The 21,574-nt window shown below is 36.0% G+C and overlaps 1 protein-coding gene across 1 annotated transcript in view; it reads right to left on the bottom strand.

Annotated features, from left to right (window-relative positions):
• Positions 1-997: 997 nt before the first annotated feature.
• LOC309819227 (uncharacterized protein) overlaps positions 998-21,574 on the bottom strand; it is a gene marked incomplete at its 5' end in the record, with an annotated part of 243,055 nt that continues 222,478 nt past the window's right edge. The window contains one exon of the mRNA XM_082649367.1: positions 998-1,351. Coding sequence (XP_082505493.1) covers positions 1,326-1,351 — 26 coding nt within the window. The 3' untranslated portion in view covers positions 998-1,325. The remainder of the gene's footprint in view (positions 1,352-21,574) is intronic.

Here is a 21,574-nt window from a genome sequence, read left to right as displayed (position 1 = left end):
ACAGGGGAGGTGTAGAAGAGTGCCTGCCCCTTATCCTAATTCTAGTGAGAGAGACTCCAAAGGGAACATCTGGAGAGCTTGGCATATGTTCATCCAAGTTGTGAGACAGAAAAGCAAGAGGCTGGCTAACAGCCAGTGGAGCAGAGAAATACCTGCAAGTCCCTCTGAGAACAAGTCAGTGCTATGAGAGCCCCTGAACTGTGTGAAACCCACAGAAAAATGTTGTCCTGGGATTATTTAAACTGATCACATGAAGGGAGCTGCACTTGAAGAGGTCCTGCAGGGGAGCCTCTAAGGCACCCACAGGACTCAGCCAGAGGAGGAGAGATGATTTAACACCACACAAATTCAAAGTTCAACTATTACATAGGACTGAAAAATTAATTACTAAATGAAGGCCGTATTTATGACACAAGTGACTGTAGAATTTCTTTTTTTCCTGAGTGATCAGTGAAGTACTAGGATCAGCCCGGATTTTCATCCAGAGTATGGCACTGAGGATAGGTCTGATAAATAAATGCTAACACTCCATGAGTCCAGCTTAACTAACATACTATTAACAGAATGAAAGAACGACAAATACATGAATAAATAAAACAAAGCATGAGAATCCCCAGAGTTAGCCTGTCCAAGATGGGGAGACAATTCCAAATGCAGCATGTCCTTTCAGACCCCTCATCTGTGGCACCCACTGAAGGAGCTCAGAGGTAAATCCAGGAGAAAATCCAAGAGAAACAGTGAGGTTATTTTACTGATTATTTAACCACAAGCTATGACAGCTGAAAAGCTTTTGAATTAAAGGAGCCAGGTAACAATAAAAACTGTCTTCTCCAAAACTTCTAACCAATCTCCCCTCCCAAAGGCTGACCTGAAGTTAGGAATTTGGTCTGTAACTCTCTAGTCCTTTCTCTATACATTGGCAAAAGTACGTGACATGTAGCCATATATATTTTGAAGTTTGTTTGCTTTTTTAATGGGTTCACAATACATACGTCATTCAATAGCATTTGTTTCAGCTGAACCATGTGTTTTGCTTTTTAGTGAGTGCACATAATCATGATATCTCATAATGTATCACATTTCTACTGATGGACATTTAAATGTACTTAATTTTTTACCGAAGTGATACAAAGGAATTTTTTTAACATCCCTGTTTGCATGTGCAAATATTTCTTCAACACAGAATCCTAGAAGTGGAATGATTGAGTCAGAGACTCATTTTAAATGTAGACAGATACTGCCCAGAAGACATTATCAATTTACATTTCTACCAAGGCCGTCTGATGGCACTTCGTTCCCCGCATACTTGGTAATGCTGGATATTATCAAGCTGTCCATTTCTTCCAATCTGCTGAGTAAAAAATGATACCTCAGTGTTGGTTTTTTTTTGCATTTCCCTCATGAGGAGCAAGACTGACCATCTTTTTATGTTTGTGTTGACCATTTGTATTTTCTGCTGTTAATGGCCTACTCATATTCTTCCCCGTGTTTCAATTGGGTTGTTTTTTTGTATTTGTGGATGGGACATTTTTATGTTGTGGATACTATTTGTTAATTACATGTTTGACAAACATCTTCATCTCAGTCTATCATTTGTGTTTTATTTTTAACTTTTTAAATAGTGTCTTTGATGGAGGAGAACCTTATACTTTTATGGGGAAAAAGTGACAGTTTTTCCTTTATAGATTCTAGATTTTTTGTGTTGCTTTAGAAGACCTTGCCCCATCTTTCCTTCTGATACTATGGCAATTTTGTTTTTCAAGTTGAAGTTTTTTAATTCATTTGGAATTATTATAGTATGAAGTAGATATCTATATTTATTTTTCCAAATTGTTCTAACACCATTGACAGTTCACTCTTCCTTCTTTGCTTAGAAATAGCATTTATATTATAAACTAAATTCCAATTCATTTATTAGTCTGGAGATTTTCTATTCTGTTCAATTGTTCTCTTTATATTATAGGAGCTAATACTATATTTACTTTAATTACCACAGCTTTATAGAATACTTTGATATTGGATAGTCAAGTTCCACCTCATTTTTACCCATATTTTTTCAATCTGGTGTGTTTGAGAATCACTTTCCAAATTTCATAAAAATTTGAATGTCACTGAATTTAATTTGGGACTGATGTGACAGCTTTACAGTGTTAAACCTGCCCAAACAGAAACACGATTTCCATCTTCATTTATTGAGATATTCTTTTATGCCCTCAAATAAAGTTTTTGTGGGTTTTTTTTTTTGGCTGTACCATGTGACATGCGGGATCTTAGTTCCCCAACCAGTGATCGAACCCATGCCCCCTGCAGTGGAAGCATGGAGCCCTAACCACTGGACCGCCAGGGAATTCCCTAAAGTATTTTTTATATAGGTTTTACACATTTCTTGATAGATTTATTCCTGGTATTTTATAGTTTTGTTGCTTTTGCTATTACATTTCCTAGTTGCTGGTATAGAGATTCTAGAAATATCTTATATCCAGCCATTTTATTAAACATTCCTTTAGTTGATTTTCTTTGCTCTTCCCTGGAGACTCTCATTAGCATGACTTTGATGTTTTGACCTCAGGTGTGAAATGTATTCAAATATCCTTTAATATCTATAGTAAGTCCCCTACATACGAGCAAGTTCCATTCCAAGAGCGTGTTCATAAGTCCAATTTGTTCTTAAGTCCAACAAAGTTAGCCTGGATACCCAGCTAACACAACTGGCTATATAGTACTGTACTGCAATAGGTTTATAATACTTTTCACACAAACAATACATAAAAAACAAACACAAAAAATAAAACATTTTTAATCTTACAGTACAGTACCTTGAAAAGTACAGTAGTATAGTACAAGAGCTGGCATACAGGGGCTGCCATCGAGTGAACAGGCAAGAGAGTTACTGACTAGAGGAGGGAGAGAAGGTGGGAGGTGGTAGAGCTGAAGGATCGTCAGCAATAAGAGATAAAGGGCAAGCTGCCATTTCACCCATGCCTGACGTTGATGGAACACACGTTCCCATCTCTGAAAGTTTGCAACTTGAAGGTTCATACGTAGGGGATTTACTGTATAAGATTTTGCATCCAACCAGAGGGAAAGAATATGTAAAGAACAGAGAATTCAATCAGGCAGTAAAGAGATTAGATGAACAGAGTTATCAGTAGCCTCAGTGGGAGGCTGTAGACTTAAATCAGAAGAATTGGGTAACCTGTAACTTGAACCCAAGTGAAGTGAATCCCATTTGAAGAGTTATACCTGGAGTCCCTGTTGTCATAGCAACAATGAAAGGAGCTCATGGTATCTATTGGTGATGAGGGGAGAATCACGTTGGATATACAGGTTCTGATCTCTTAACCTAGGCTCACTTAGGATAAAACCCATCTTGCTAGCAGTGGTAAACTGTCCCCTTGCAAGTAGTGTGTTTCCAATCTCATGGAAGTATAGAATTTAACATACTCTAAAGGAAATCAAACTCAAATTCTTGATACTTTTATGTGATATTTAGGATAATTTGGGTAAATTTGGACTTTGATTTGGCACTAGGTTATCTGACAGATTAGCCTAATGATTTCAACTTGAAATTTGCAGCTGAATAAACTGACTTTAGAATTAGGGCTTTATTATGAAACATGTAAGAGAATTTGACCAAATTTGTAAACAGTATTGGAATGCTAAATAATGTGAGCTATGCTATACTTACAGGTTCAATTTATTAGCTGTATAAGAGTTGTGTAAGTACTTGGGAAGGTTTTGCTTATTAGGATAGACATTTTTAAAGCTTGGAAAAAAAATAAATTTATCAAAGTTTTCAGTGCATTTTATTTCCTTTAAGAGAATGTAAGTTGTAATTAGGAATAGGTTTTAAAGAATTTAGTCTATAAAACTTAAGCTACTCAGATATTAATTTTTTTAAAGTAAAGGTGATTATTCTTATTTAACTATACTTATAAAAAGAAGAACTATTGTAAGATGAATTTAAAGGCTTAGAGAGAATTAAATTTTAAAGTTTCTTACCTTAGTAAATTGAATATTCATTTTTAAATATACTAATTTGTTTTTCTGTTTACATAAGTTGCCCTTGGCCATCACTAAACTCATGCTGATTTGTTACTTAGATTTTTGAGGTAATCATATAATTGGAAATAATGTCAGTTTTGTCACTTCTTTCCCTGTATTTATACCTTTTATTCCTCTTTCTTTTTTATACATTGGCTCAAACCTTAGTGGAGATGGTGACTTTCTGTTTTGTTCCTATTATTCCATATTATATGGAAATACTTCACCATTACGTATAAGGCTTGCTGTCAGTTCTTGAATATAACTTGTACCTCATCAAGATATTTCCTCCTATTCCTAGCATAAAAGATTTGTAAATCTCTAATTAATTTTTAATAAATGGGTATTGAATTTTGTCACTTTTTTCAGCTTGTGAAAAGGTCATGAGCTTTTTCACTTTAATCTGATAACATAGAGAATTACATTAATACATTTCCTAATATCAAAACTTTCTTGCATTACTATGGTAAATCCTAATTGGTCATGAAATATTAACACTATCATATTTTATTTCGTTAAAATTCTTAAAGATTTTTATATTCATATTCATAACTTAAATTGGTCTATGATTATATCATGTATTTTTATTTTTTTCACTTTTAATAAACTTTATTTTTAGAGCAGTTTTAGTTTCACAGCAAAATTGAGTGGAAGGTATAGAGATTTCCCATATACCCCCTTTCCCAACCCATGCACAAGTTCCCCCACTATCAACATCCCACATCACAGTGGTACATTTGTTATGATTTTGTTGAGCTGGCATTGACACATAATTATCGCCCAAAGTCTGTAGCTTACATTAGGGTTCACTCTTGGTGTTGTACGTTCTGTGTGTTTGGACATATGTATAATGACATGTATCCATCATTATGGTATCACACAAAGTATGTTGCCTACCCTAAAACTCCTCTGTGTTCTACCTATTCCTCCCTCCCCTTGCCCCACAGCCCCTATCAACCACTGACCTTTTAACTCTCTCTTTAATTTTGCCTTTTCCAGAATATCATATAGTTGGACTCATGTAGAACATAGTTTTTTCAGATTGGCTTCTTTGTTTGTTAATGCCAACGACTATTTCATTGTCTGTATGTACCAGTTTGTCCATTCACCTACTGAAGGACATCCTAGTTGCTTCCAAGTTTTGGCAATTATGAATAAAGCTGCTATAAACATCAGTGTGCAGGGTTTTGTGTGGACATAAGGTTTTAATTCATTTGAGTAAATACCAAGGAGTACAATTTCTGGATCATATGGCAAGAGTATGTTTAGTTTTATGAGAAACTGCCCAACTGTCTTCCAAAGTGGCTATGCCATTTTGTATTCCCACCAGCAATGAATGAGAGTTCCTGTTGCTGCACATATTCTCATCAGCATTTGATGTTGTCGGTATTTTGGATTTCGGCAATTCTATTAGGTGTGATCTCACCTAATTCTATTAGTGATATCTCATTATTGCTTCAATTTGTAATTCCCTAATGACATATGACGTTGAACATCTTTTCATATGCTTATTTTGCCAACTGTATATCTTCTTTAGTGTGAGGTCTGTTCAGGTCTTTTGCCCATTTTTTAATTGGGTTGTTCATTGTCTTATTGTTGAGTTTTAAGAGTTCATTGTATATTTTGGGTAACAATCTTTTATCAGATGTGTCTTTTGCAAATATTTTCTCCTAGTCTGTGGCCTGTCTTCTGTTTACATTGTCTTGCACAGAGCAAAACTTTTTAATTTTAATGATGTCCAGCATATCAATTTCTTCACAGATTGTGCCTTTGGTGTTTTTTTTTCCTAAAAAGTCATTGCCCACCCAAGGTCACCTAGATTTTTTCTGTATTATCTTCTAGGAGTTTTATGTTTTACATTTATTTTTTTAATTAATTTTTATTGGAGTATAGTTGCTTTACAGTGTTGTGTTAGTTTCTATTGTACAGCAAAGTGAATCAGCTATACATATACATATATCCCCTCTTTTCTGGATTTCCTTCCCATTTAGGTCACCACAGAGCACTGAGTGGAGTTTCCTGAGCTATACAGTAGGTTCTCATTAGTTATCTATTTTATACATAGTAACAATAGTGTATATATGTCAATCCCAACCTCCCAATTCATCCCATCCCTTTTCCCCCCTTGGTGTCCATACCTTTGTTCTCTATGTCTGTGTCTACATTTCTGCTTTGCAAATAAGATCATCTACACCATTTTTCTAGATTCCACATATATGCATTAATATATATTTATTTTTCTCTTTCTGACTTACTTCACTCTGTATGACAGTCTCTAGGTCCATCCACATCTCTACAAATGACCCAATTTCTTTCCTTTTTATGTCTGAGTAATATTCCATTGTATATATGTACCATATCTTCTTTATCCATTCCTCTGCTGATGGATATTTAGGTTGCTTCCATGTCCTGGCTATTGTAAATAGTGCTGCAATGATCACTGGGGTGCATGTGTCTTTTTGAATTATGGTTTTCTCTGGGTATATGCCTAGTAGTGGGATTGCTGGGTCATATGGTAGTTCTGTTTTTAGTTTTTTAAGGAACCTCTATACCGTTCTCCATAGTAGCTGTATCAATTTACATTCCCACCAACAGTGCAAGAGGGTTCCCTTTTCTCCACACCCTCTCTAGCATTTATTGTTTGAGGACTTTTTGATAATGGCCATTCTGACCAGTGTGAGGTGATACCTCATTATAGTTCTGATTTGCATTTCTCTAATAATTAGTGATGTTGAGCATCCTTTCATGTGTTTGTTGGCCATCTGTATGCCTTCTTTGGAGAAATGTCTGTTTAGATCTTCTGCCCATTTGTGGATTGGATTGTTTGTTTTTTTTGATATTGAGCTACATGAGCTGCTTGTATATTTTGGAGATGAATCCTTTGTCAATTGCTTCATTTGCAAATATTTTCTCCCATTCTGAGGGCTGTCTTTCATCTTGTTTATGGTTTCCTTTGCTGTACAAAAAATTTTGTTCTATTACGTCCCATTTTTTTAAATTTCCATTTCTCTAGGAGTGGGTCAAAAAAGATCTTGCTGTGATTTATGTCAAAGAGTGTTCTGCCTATATTTTCCTCTAAGAGTTTTATAGTGTCTGGCCTTACATTCAGGTCTTTAATCCATTTTGAGTTTATATTTTGTGTATGGTGTTAGGGAGTGTTCTAATTTCATTCATTCTTTTATATGTAGCTGTCCAGTTTTCCCAGCACCACTTATTGAAGAGGCTGTCTTTTCTCCATTGTATATTCTTGCCTCCTTTGTCATAGATTAGGTGACCACAGGTGCATGGGTTTATCTCTGGGCTTTCTATCCTGTTCCATCGGTCTATATTTCTGTTTTTGTGCCAATACCATAGTGTCTTGATTACTGTAGCTTTGTAGTGTAGTCTGAAGTCAGGGAGCCTGATTCCTCCAGCTCCATTTTTCTTTCTCAAGATTGCTTTGGCTATTCAGGGTCTTTTGTGTTTCCATACAAATTGTAAAATTTTCTGTTTTAGTTCTGTGAAAAATGCCATTGGTAATGTCATAGGGATTGCATTGAATCTGTAGATTGCTTTGAGTAGTATAGTCACTTTCACAATATTGATTCTTCCAATCCAGGAGCATGGCATATCTCTCCATCTGTTTGTGTTATCTTTGATTTCTTTCATCAGTATCTTATAGTTTTCTGAGCACAGTTCTTTTTCCTCCTTAGGTAGTTTATTCCTAGGCATTTTATTCTTTTTGTTTCAATGGTAAATGGGATTGTTTCCTTAATTTCTCTTTCTGATCTTTCATTGTTAGTGCATAGGAATGCAAGAGATTTCTGTGCATTAATTTTGTATCCTGTGACTTTACTAAATTCATTGATTAGCTCTAGTAGTTTTCTGGTGGCATCTTTAGGATTTTGTATGTATAGTATCATGTCATCTGCAAACTGACAGTTTTACTTCTTCTTTTCCAATTTGGATTCCTTTTATTTCTTTTTCTTCTCCGATTTCTGTGGCTAGGACTTCCAAGAGTATGTTGAATAACAGTGGTGAGAATGGACATCCTTGTCTTGTTCCTGATCTTAGAGGAAATGCTTTCAGTTTTTCACCACTGAGAATAATGTTTGCTGTGTGTTTGCTGTATATGGCCCTTTTTTTTTTTTTTTTTTTTTTTTTTTTGCAGTACACGGGCCTCTCACTGTTGTGGCCTCTCCCGTTGTGGAGCACAGGCTTCAGATGCGCAGGCTCAGCGGCCATGGCTCACGGGCCTAGCTGTTCTGCGGCATGTGGGATCTTCCTGGACCGGGGCATGAACAAGCGTCCTCTGCATAGGCAGATGGACTCTCAACCACTGCACCACCAGGGAAGCCCATATGGCCTTTATTATGTTGAGGCAGGTTCCCTTTAGGCCTACTATGTTTTACATTTAGGTCTATGATGTGTTTTGAGTTAATTCTTGTGAAAGGTGTAAAGTCTGTGTCAACATTTTTTTTGCATGTGGATGTCCAGCACCATTTGTGGAAAAGACTCTTTGCTCCACTGTATTGCCTATGCTTCTTTGCCAAAGATAAGTGGACTACATTTATGCAGATCTGTTTGGTCTCTTCCATTGTTTTATTTGTCCATTCTTTCACCAATACCACACTGTCTTGATTAGTGTAGCTTTACATTAAGTTTTGAAGTCAGGTAATGTCAGTCCTCTGACTTTTTTCTCCTTCAATTTCAGTTGACTTTCCTGGGTCTTGTGCCTTTCCATATAAACATTAGAATCAGTTTGTTGATATCCACAAAATGACTTGCTAGAGTTTTTATTGGAATTTTATTAACCTATAGATCAAGCTGGGAAGAACTGACATATTGACAAAATTGAGCCTTCTTATCCATGAATATGGAATATTTCTCAATTTATTTAGTTCTTCTTTGGTATCTTTCATCAGAGGTTTGTAGTTTTCTTCATACAGATCTTGTCCAAATTTTGTGAGATTTATACCTGAGTATTTGGGGGTAGGAGTGCTAATGTAAATTGTAAAGTATCTGTAATTTCAAATTCCATTTTTTCATTGTTGGTATACAGGAAAGTGATTGACTTTTGCATATTAACCTTCTATCCTGCAACCCTCCTATAATTGCTATTAGTTCCAGGAATTTTTTGGTAAATTCTTTTGTATGTTTTACGTAGAAGATCATGTTATCTGTAAACAAAGACAGTTTATGGCTTCCTTCCCAATCTGTTAAGCTTTTGTTTCCTTTTCTTCTCTCATTGCATTAGCTAGGACTTCTAGTATGATTTTTAAAAACAAGGTGGGAGAGGACATCCTTGTCTTGTTCCCATCTTAGCAGAAAAGCTTTGAGTTTCTTACTGTTAAGTATGATGTTAGCTGTAGGTTTTTTGTAGATGTACCTTATCAAGTTGAAGAAGTTCCCCTCAATTCCACTTTGTTGAGAGTTTTTTTTTTTTTAAATCATGAATGGATTTTGGATTCTGTCAACTGCTTTTTCTGCATATACTGATATGATCATATGATTTTTCTTTTTCAGTCTGTTGATCTGATGGATTGCAGTAATTGAGCTTTGATTGTTGAACAAGCCTTGTTACTGCAATAAATCCCACCTGATTGTGGTGTATAATTCTTTTTACACATTGTTGTAATCAATATGCTAACAGTTTGAGGATTTCTGCATCTCTTTTCATGAGAGATAGTGGTCTGTAGTTTTCTTGTAATGCCTTTGTCTGGTTTTGGTGTTAATGCTGGCCTCATAGAATGAGTTAGGAAGTATCACTTCCCCTTCTATTTTCTGGAAGAAATTGTAGGGAATTGTTTCTCCCTTAAATATTTGGTAGAATTCACAGGTAAACTCATCTGGGTCTGGTGCTTTCTCTTTTGAAAGATTATTAGTTGTTGATCACATTTCTTTAAATAGATATAGACCTATTCAGATTGTCTATTTCTTCATAAGTGAGTTTGGCAGATTGTGTCTTTCAAGGAATTGATTCAATTTATTTTGGTTATTAAGTTTATGGGCATAGAGTTAGTCATAATATTCCTTATCATTTGAATTTCCATGAGCTCTATAGTGATGTCCCCTCTTTCATCTCTGATACTAGTAATTTGTGTTTTCTCCCCCCCCTGCCCCTTTTTGTTCATTTGTTTGTTATCTTGGCTAGAGGCTTATTGATTATATTGATCTTTCCAAAGAGTCAGCTTTTGGTTTTATTGATTTTCTCTATTGATTTGTTTTTAATTTCATTGATTTCTGCTCTAATTTTTGTTATTTCTTTTCTTCTGCTTACATTTGACCTAATTTGCTCTTCTTTTTCTAGTTGTCTAAGGTGGAAGCTTAGATTATTAATTTTAGATATTTCTTCTTTCTAATATATGCATTAGCTGTTATAAATTTCCTTGTAAGCACTATTTTCACTGCATCCCACAAATTTTGATAAGTTGCATTTTCATTTAGTTCAAGATATTTTAAAGTTTATCTTGAGATTTCTTCTTTGACTTATGTGTTATTTAGAAGTATGTTGTTTAATCTCTAAGTATTTTTGAATTTTCCAGCTATCTTTCTGTTAATGATTTCTAGTTTAATTCCATATGATCTGAAAGCAGACATTGTATGACATCTATTATTTATACTTGTTAAGATGTATTTTTTGGCCCCAAATGAAGTATATCTTGGTGAATGTTCCATATGAGCTTGAGAAGAATGTGTAATCTGCTGTTGTTGGATGAAGTAGTCTGTAGATGTTAATTATTTCCAGTTGATTGTTGGTGCTGTTGAGTTCAACTATATCCATTTCTTCCTCTATTTCTCCCTGCATTGCTGTCAGTTTTTGCCTCATGTACTTTGATGCTCTGTTGTTAGGCGCATACACATTAAACACTGTATGTCTTAATGGAGTACTGACCTCTTTATCCTTAATTATATAATGCTCCTCTTTATTCCTGTTAACTTTCTTTTCTCTGAAGTTTGTTCTGTCTGAAATTAAAATATAGTTATTCCCATTTTCTTTTGATTAGTGTTACCATGGTATATATTTCTCCATCCCTTTACTTGTAATCTCTATGTGTCTTCATATTTAAAGTGGGTTTCTTATAGACAGTATATACTTGGGCCTTGTTTTTGATCTACTCTGACAATGTCTGTCTTTGAATTGGTATATTTAGACCATTGACATGTAAGTGATTATTGAGAAGGGGAGGGGAAAATTAGGAGTATGATATTAACAGATACACACAACTATATATAAAATAAACAACAGGACTTACTTGTATAGCATAGGGAACTATATTCAATATCTTGTAATAACTTATAATGGAAAAGAAACTGAAAAAATATATATCTGAATCACTTTGCCATACACCTGAAACTAACACAATATTGTAAATCAACTATACTTCAATTTAAAAAAAAGATCCTGAGGGGGGAAAAAAATAAAGTGATTACTGATATAGTTGGGTTAACATCTACCATATTTGCTTCTGTTTTCAATTCATTTCCCTTGTTTTTTATTCTTATCTTTGTCTTCTACACTTTTTCTACCATTTGTGGTTTTCGCTGAGAACAATTTTATTCTTTTATTAGCCCATTTCAGACTTTCTACCACCTTTGGTCAATTTTGTAATTTACAATCACCTAGAGAATTATACATTTCATCAAGATTTTCAAGTTTATATACATATGTAAATAGAGTTCTCAAATAATTCTTTCCTTTCTGTTATTTTGTTGCCTTTCTCACTCCAAATAATATATTTGGTGTTCTCTTTTTTTCTGTTAAACTGTAAGTGGTAGCAAATGCTTTTCTCTATTTCATGTCTTTTCAATTTATGTCCTTCTGATTTTGTCACTAAAATCTTTTTGTGGTATTTATAATTTAAAAGTGTTTCTGCTTTCATCTTTATTATATATTTCTTCAATTTTTAACTTGTTTATTTCCTAGTTTTTTAAGTTTAACACTTCAAGAAAGACAAATTCATACAAGACTGTCTATTCCAATAAGAATACATTCTTGCCCCCACCAACAATAGGAGTCCAGTATCATTATTCTGTCACCAGGAGGCTGGCTAGTGGTAGGTCACCACACCTCAGTAATGGCTCAGTGTTCATATCTGCTGTTGGCGTACTGGGTACTCTGCAGTGGCAGGGGTCAGATCCCATACATAGCTTCCATCCCTACCACCACACTTTCAATGAGATCACTGAGCAATCACTGGAGTAACCAAGGAAAGTGGCTGCTGACTGACATCTATAGAACGGGTCAATTTGGTCCATCTTTGCCCATCTGATTATTGAGAAAGTCTTAGTTGTGAGGGCCCTTGGTGAGCATTCAGGAGTACAAATATTGTTGCTCTCTGGGTCAAAGGCAGAGCAATGGGAGTGGCTCACCAGGTGCAGGTGATAAGAAGGTGCATTGTTTGTAGAGAATTTAAAAATATTAATAAAACCTACTATAAATTAGTCTTTTTATTAGCGTCATGTGCTAGCCATTCTAAACAATGTCAGTGATGCAATATTCCTCTCCAAAAAGTCTTTTGTTGGTTTATGTTCTAAAAATTACTTGCACCTGGGTGGCCTACTCCTAACACCCACCCTTGGTATGTCAAAAGTTTCCATCCACTTACCCAGACCTTCTTATTGCCAATCCTCCAGTATTATTCTTTTCTAGTCTCTGCCCATCCAGACAACCATTAGCTACTGACTATGAATCAATCTACATTCATAACACAGGACATCTCTCTTTCCAAGAAATGTGAACAAAACGTACCACTTATAATTCTGCCCACAGTGAGAATTTCTCTTCATCATTGTCCTATTATAAGATACCATTGAGGTTAATGAGTACAGCAGTCTGCATATAGTGCATAATCATCCATAAATCAGGTTTAATGTTTTCTTTCCTTATTAAACTGATCAAGGGCGCTCCTCCCATCCATGTGGCTGGAATTCAGTAGATTGAAGGATATGTGACTATGCATCAAGGGTTGGGAACACTGAGAGTGTGAACCACCTGCTCACACAACTAACTGTTACCTTTAGGCCTACTTGAGCTCAGTCTCATGTGTTCCACTTACCTCTGTTGAGGAAGTGCTACTGGGCACACTCAACCTTATGGCTTGATAGATAACATAACACCCAATTCAACTATCTTTCAAGTCTGTGGTTTGAATTTACCTCCAGGAAAATGTATTGTTTTTGATTTGCTATTCCTCTATGTTCTTGAAATTATTTGCATAAAATTGTTCATAACATTCTTTACTATCCTTTTAATGCCTCTACAATCTATAGTGATGACCTCTCTTTCATTCCTGTTGACCATGATTTGTATTTTCTCTTTATTGTCATTGTCTTACTATATATTTTATCAACTGTATTAATTGTTCAAAGAACCAAGTTTTTACTTTCCTCTGTTGTCTGTCCATTTTCTATATCATTGATTTCCATTCTTATATTAGTTTAATTTTTCTACTTACTTTTGTTTCAATTTCCTCTTCTTTTTCTGTCATCTTAAGGTGGAAGTGTGGATTATTGATTTTAAGCCTTTCTCCTTTTCTAATATAAACACTTAAAAGCATAACCTTCCCTCTATGCACTGCTTTAGCGGTATCCTTCTAATTTGAAATATCTTCATTATCATTCAGTTTAAAATATTTTCTAATTTCCATTGTAATTTCCTCTTTAATCCATAACTTATTTATAAGTGTATTGTTTAATTTTCACATATTTGAGGATTTTTTAGACAGTTTTGTATTATTTTGTATTTTGTATTATTGATTTTGACTTTAACTGTTTTTAGAGAATGTATTCGGAATCATTTTGAAGCCTCTGTAAATTATGAGACTTGTTTTATCCAAAGGGCACAAACCAAATCTATTCTTTGTACACTAGGACATGGTACAAAGTGGGCACTCCATAAACATTTGATGAATAAATAAATGAATGAAGAGTTGCCACACCCACACAGATAAAGTGATGCGCAAATTATAGAGGTCAAAAGAGAGTAGTGAAATCATGATGGTGGCAGCATCATATAACTTTTCTACAGTTGAGAGTGCAAAGTTCTTGTTCTGTAACAACTGGATCTTGAGAAAGTACAGAAAGGATGTGAGAAATCCTGTAGTCAAAGGATGAAAACCAAGGATAAAGCCTAAGAAACAGACAGCAAATGTTGGCGGTAGGAAGAAACCGAACAAAAAGGGGTCAGGATCCAAAGTAAGACTTTGCCTCTGTAGGTAGCCAAGATTTGACTAGTTTATTAACTGTCATTTGTAAACTACTGGTGATTTAATTAGGCCTTATCTACATCATACATGTTGTAATAATTGACATATGGGCAAAGATAACTTTAAGTAAGCCTATGTAGAGAGGTTCTTTTTGTCTCTAAACCAATGCCTCCTGTTTCCAATGTCCTGAATCAAGTATCCCATATTATACAGTCACCAGCAAGGTGACCTGGCAGATGCTAAAGATAATTCAGTCTACCAGGCCCCCATCCAAGCAGACTAATTATGCCCAGCTCGGGTACTCCCTGATTTAATGACTTAGGTTGGGCAGTCTTACAAGTATTAGAGAAACAATCTCTCATATGGGGACACCAGCTGGCCTTGTTGCAGCATAGAATTTCTTTACCCAGAAGGTGTTTAAACAAGAAAGAAAGAAAGCATTTCATGGTTAACTCCTTCACCAATAAACTCACTTTCTAAAAGCACATATTTTGGAGTTTCTTACCTATGCCATCTCGTCCAATTGAAAATTAGAACAAAAACAAGTTTCCATAGGACACTTTTTAAAATGGATATATAACTTTTTTCTGTATAGTTACAACATAATTCAGCAAATCTCATACTGACAGTTGCTTAGGTTGATGCCAATGTTTTGCTATTATAATAAATGTCACAGTGAACCTGTCTATATCCATTATTGTACTATTATGCTATTTGTATTTTTAAATAAATTTAAGTGAAATTTTATTTTTGTAGCCCTAGTATCTAGCAGAAGCCAGAGCACAGTAAATATTATAATGAACTGATACTGTTCAAAGAAAAAGCTTTTTGGTTCCACAGACTTTCTAAGTACTTATTTAAGTTTCCTTAAGAATAAAAATGCAACTTAACTTCTAAAAAAAGAAAACACAAACCTCTAGACCTAGGTTTGCAGCAGCTAGAAGCTTCTGGGGAAACTCTACTGACTTGTGTCTGAGACTCCCCTCTCTGTGGTTTGGGAGACAGTAACTTGGGACACACAAGGCTTTGCAAGTACACACAAGGCTTTGCAAGTACCCACAAGTCTCACTTTCTTTTTCACCTGAAAGCACGGAAAATGTAGAATTCGGTAATGAACATCTGTTTCTTCTATTTGGCTTTCCTTGGATTGAGATTCTTACTGTATTTCTAATTGCTTTTCTCCCTTCCAAGAGCTGCCTCCCCTTGTGAGGCAGAGCAGGGAGGAGACCTTTTTTATCTTTGCTTCTGAGGCCTGGTGACCCAATGTGCTTGCTGCACCTGGAGGTTACCTTTGCTGTAAGCTTTTTGTGTTTGACATGCTTAATTTCATCAGTCAGACCACAAAGATTCTGAGGAGGTATTCAGACTGTTCTGGAATTCTGCATATGTCAATATGGGGTGCTATCAGACCAATTGCTTTATTACACATACACAACATTTTAAGGTTAAGTGCATATTAAACAAATATTTTATGAGAATATGTTGTTTGTATTCCCCTAACATCAGACTGTAAAATATAAAATATAGGGTAAAAATGCTGTTGGAATGATTACTGTGGCTTTTTGGAATGTGGTTGGGGGGGCTTCCCTGGTGGCGCAGTGGTGAAGAATCAGCCTGCCAATGCAGGGGACACGGGTTCGAGCCCCGGTCCGGGAAGATCTCACATGCCGCGGAGCAACTAAGCTCGTGTGCCACAACTACTGAGCCTGCACTCTAGAGCCCGCGAGCCACAACTACTGAAGCCCGTGCTCTGCAACAAGAGAAGCCACTGCAATGAGAAGCCCGTGCACCACAATGAAGAGTAGCCCCCATTTGCCGCAACTAGAGAAAACCTGCGCACAGCAACAAAGACCCAACGCAGCCAAAAAAAAAAAAAAGGAAGGGAAGTGAAAAGATAAGAAAATATATTTTAGCTTAACTAAGCACTCAAATAAACATTATTTTCATTTAATTTACATATTTAAATTAATATTAATGTATAAAATATTTTGATATACTTCCTTAACTGCCATCAAGTTTCAAATTTTTCATGAAAATTCAGATTTTCAAGAAAAAATTAATTTTAGATGATGTTACTGAAGGATTCATAACAGCTCCCTGCCCAAGGTTACATACAGTCAATTAACCTCCCTGGGTCTTGGGTTCCTCATCAATAAATGTTGAACCAGGCAGTTTCTAAATAACCATCTCACCCCAAATTCCATGATTCTATGTATTTAGAATGAAATGATTCATTGCTCTACAGGTCAGATATCTCTCTGAGGAATGCAAGGAGTTAACATCAACAAAAAACTCAAGGTATAAATATGAATTTTTTGTGAATTGCCAATAATCTTTTATTTACTTGCAAATATTCCAGAAATAGTTTATTGGTGTAGTTATTTCTATAACAGCTTCAATTTAAGAGGAAATCTCTATTCTATCTGTATGTATCTAGCGTGGCAGTGTTGGGAGGAAACTTTCGTAAATTTTCTTCAACACTGAAAAGCGTAAGGACAACAAGTTTGGAAGATTGGAGAAATCTAGACTTTGAATCATGGATGGAAAAACTTCAATTCGGTCAAGTATGAGGTTATGTCTAACGTAGTCTGCTTATTTTCTTCTGCTGCTTTAATGTAATGCAGTTGTTTTCAATGCTGAATTAATGAAACTGCTCATTCATTGATTTTTCTCCTCTCCATGATGCAAATGAATTTTGAAAATTACATGTAGTTGTTTTATGACCCAGGCTGTTTTAGACCCAGAATAAAGGTAACACAATGCAGTGAAAGAACACCAGATAAAGCCAGGGAGTCCTGGATTATAGGTTTGACTTTGTGACCTTGGACAAATGGATTTAACCTTCTGGGTCTCAGTTTTCTCTTTTGTAAAATGAGAATATTGAATTGCTTAGGTTTCCTCCTCCTTTAATATTCTATAGTCCTATGGTTCTATGAATGATCTGGCCAACAGTTCTTCTCATTGCCTATCAAGATTCAAATTCACCCCTGATTCTAATAGCATTGATTTACATCTGGACTTTCTTGCTTTCACCTTAATAACAACAATAATAACAAAGCATCATTCCCTACCTTTTCTGGCTTTTGAATGTCCCATTCTGAAATACAGGAGCCAAATCCAAAAATAGGAAGTCTCATAAATAGAAAGAAAGGATAGAGAATTAGAAAAAGAAATGCTCAAGAACAGATTTTTCACTGCCCGGGAGGTTACTCTAGGGCCTGCATCTTCTACCCATGTCGCGGACCTCTGCTGTCTCCTTACCGTGAAGCCAGAGTCACCGCAACCTGGACCGGATTTATTCAGCATTGTTCCTTGCGGTCATATTGCTCTCCTGGGGATACGTCATCTATGTATCAACTGCTGTTGCATGATGACAGCCAAGGAAGGAATACCCAGAGAAAATCTTCAGGATGAATGAAAATTTGTAATTCTTCTGGATTTGATTCTATGCAAATACAATTCTTTACCTCATGCTTATCTGACATGTCTCAATTTAGAGTAAAATCCTTAATACAAAGTTTCTGAATTAAAAGAAAAAGACTTTCACGCCCAGGAATAAGGAAGGGGGATAAGCATATTAATAAAGATTCTTTATTACAGGTGGTATTAACCTAACTCAAAAAAAAATGTAAGCAAATTAAGGGAATTTATTAACTCATAAATAGAAGGTTAGGAGATTCATCTGGCCTCAAGTACACCTAGATCAAGGATCATAAATGACAATACAATATCAGGGCTCTGTCTCACACTCTAATTCTTCAACAGGCCCTCTCCACCAACAAATGACAGATGGAAGCTGAAGACTCAAATTCTTTATAAGCTTAATAACACCCAAAAAAGAGAAAACATGTTTTGTTTTTTCATTTTGTTTTGTGTTGTTTTGTTTTCCCAAATAACTCCAGGAGAAAGTCTCAGGAAAGAATAATTTACTGATCTGAGTTGATCATGTACAATCCCTGTACCAATCAGGGTAGCTTATGGAATGGGTTCTCTGATTTACTGGGGTAACCTTGGTGATGCTGCCACTTCTGGTGCTGGAGGAGAGACTGTAGTCAGGCCTATGAAACTCATATGGAATGGGTTGCTCATAGGAAAGAAGGGTTTCCTATTCTGAAAGTGGGGAAAAGGTGCTAGAAAAATCACAAACAGAAGGCCACTACAATAGATTCAATAGATTTCATCTGGCATGTCAACTCAAGGATGGATGGTAGTTACCCGGAATGATGGGTCCTGATAAAAATGATTCTAAGCTATGTGAAAGCTAAGAACGTATGAAGATTGATTAGCAATGTCTGCAATGGACACTACAGTAGACAAGAGAGGTATGCAAACTATATAGCTGCCATACCTGCATAGCGTGAAACCATGATTCAGTTCCTGCTAAGTACAGTCAATTCAACCACTAATTCTTTAGACTATCATATGCAGAGGCCCTTCTTTTGAAAACTTCCATTTATTCATGCTTATAAAGCTCCCCAGATTCTTACGACGTGAGGAATCCCTTCCATGACAGAAAATTTTAAATTTTATTTGAGGTCATGTTGTCATTTAGGACCCAGAATATAATCTAGGTAGCAGTGGTTTTTAAAAAGGAATGTACAGCAGCATCACATAGGCAGTTACTTTAAAATATATATGCCTAACCTCTATCCCCAAACTTTCTGATTCAATAGGTTTTTGTAAGGGCCTAGAAAAGTGAAATATGATTATTATACAGGAAAGTTATATATGCTCAAGGTAAAAATAAATCAGGATAGAGGGGTATAACATGGAAAGTAAAAAGTCCCTCCTGAAAGAGAAATATGGGTGGGAAATGGGGAAAGGGGAAATCTTTGTCTTATATAAATATCTATATTGTTTGAAATACTTTTTTACAATGAACCTCAATTGGTTTTGTATTTTACAATGAGCCTGATAATCTAAAACATTTATTTCGGTCAGTAACTACAAAATCCATCCCAGCCAAACTGTCTTCACTGAGACTATTTTGGTTGTAAGTGACAAAAACAGCATAAAATACTTTTAAAAGTTCTTTTTGAGATAACATGATATTCTTACTCTCCTGAGGTAACCCTCGTGACAGCTATACATTCTTCCAGAAGCTTTCTATGCATATAACCATATATCTATATGACAAAGGAGGCACAAACCCATAAGCATATGCGTATCTCTCCTTTTATTAATATTTTAAACATAAATGGAATTATATTATACATATTCTGTTCTGCAACTTGCTCTATTAACTTAATTATTTTGGCTTCCTTTCCATAGGATCTACCTATATTACATAAAATATACCTCTTAGTGGCTTTTAATAATAGTCCAAGTATTTTTTCCCATTTACTAATAATGCTTCAGCAAACATTCTTTTAAATATATATTTGTGCATCTGTGTGAGTGCACCTATGAAATAAATTCCTATTTAAGTCAGATTACTACATCTGTACATTTTTTAATGGACCCTATTGAATTGCCCTCCAAAAAGATTACACCAATTTATACACCCACCCACACTGTATGACAACATCTGTCTTCCCTACTCTCAGATGGCAAGTGTATTTCAAAGAAAGCTTCCCAGTTCACCTTGAAACATATTCCTGATTAAGAACCACTTGAAGGCTGTTTCTTTAAAAAACAAACAAGCAAAAACCAAAAAAACCCTGTTATGTGATACGTTTTAGGATTATTTTGAAGTCTTAAGACACCTCTTGGAATAAGAAGTCATATGACCTAAGTTCTAGGGACCATATCCATTTAAATCTCTCTATAGCCTACTCCTGGTATTGAAAACTGGGGGGCCTGCAGGACTTTGGATGAATATTCCAAGACCTTCCTTCTGTCACCTGCATCAGACTCTCTGGCCATGGAAGCCACATAGAGATGCAACTCAGCAACTACAGGATGGATCTTCTCTTTATCTGGACTTTTCTCTGGGTTGGGAGCTACAGTATGATTCTGACTGTTCAGTGATGGCACAGGCAAGGCTGAGCACATTCAGAACTTTCCGGAAAAGAGATTTCCACAAGAATAAGATACAACCCTAGGTATTTAAACACATACACAACACACACCCCAGATCTAGATATTTTGTGTTGAGACACAATGTTGTGCATTCTTAACTTTGCTGAGATTTAGCAATTGACAAGGGAAGGTGGGAACTTTCTCAAGTGTGTGTTAGGGTACCTGAATTAAATTCATGACATGGGATAGGTCAACTCTTAATCTGTAGCAGAAAAGGAGACAGCATGATATATAAAGTCCCCAAATAATTTAAAACACTTATTTCAGTCAGTAAATACAATGTCCATCCCAATCAAATGGCCTTCATTGAGACTGTTTTGGTGGTTAGTGACAAAAAACCAACGTAACCTAGCTAACAAAGAAAACAAGTGACAAAAAACCAACTTAAACTAGCTAACAAAGAAATCAAGATATGAGTAAATTATTATAAGGACACAGGGTTTCTCACAAACACCTAAAGCAGGAATTTCAAAGGGGACTAGAACCACTGAGAAGCCACACGTTTCCCAGGCAGTACTTGCCTCCACCTCTCACTTCTTATCTCTGCTTCGCTTTTCTTATCTCCTCCAATCTCCTCTCTGCAGGGCAACATTCCACACCTTTCCCAATGCTTGCAGTGAGATGGACACTTCACTGTTCTTGAACAACTCGGTTCCAATGGCATGCTGTATCTACTGGGCTATCTCAGAATCAAATTTTCATATTCTTGAGAGAATCCAACTGACCCACCTTGGGTCAGGTGTCCATTCAACCTTGGCCAGAGAAGGTGGGTAACAATACAACAGCAGCTAAGCTTTACTGGGTGCTGCATACACTTTATAAACATGGCCTTTACATGGCCTTTGGGGCCTCCTTTATCAGGACCCTGAAAGAGTCTTCAGAAAGAGAAGATGATTGTGAGTTGTACAGATGTCCTAAAAGATGTCTATATGATTCAAATCTTTCCCTCAGAGCATGAGAAAATTACATGCAGAGAGGTAGATATGCACATAAAAAGCTAATTTAAGGGCTTCCCTGGTGGCGCAGTGGTTGAGAGTCCGCCTGCCGATGCAGGGGACATGGGTTCGTGCCCCGGTCTGGGAGGATCCCACATGCCGCGGAGCAGCTAGGCCCGTGAGCCATGGCCGCTGGGCCTGCGCGTCCGGAGCCTGTGCTCCGCAACGGGAGAGGCCACAACAGTGAAAGGCCCACGTACCAAAAAAAAAAAAAAAAAAAAAAAAAAAAGCTAATTTAAGCTTTATAACTCAATTCAATAATGCCACAATGGGAATAAGTGCAGACCCTGGAGCCCAAAATACCTGAGTTCTAATTCTAACTCCAAC

The sequence above is a fragment of the Grampus griseus genome (assembly GCF_964374135.1).
Source record: "Grampus griseus genome assembly, chromosome: 2".
In the NCBI taxonomy this organism is placed as follows: domain Eukaryota; kingdom Metazoa; phylum Chordata; class Mammalia; order Artiodactyla; family Delphinidae; genus Grampus; species Grampus griseus.
This window is presented reverse-complemented; position numbering and strand designations above follow the sequence as displayed.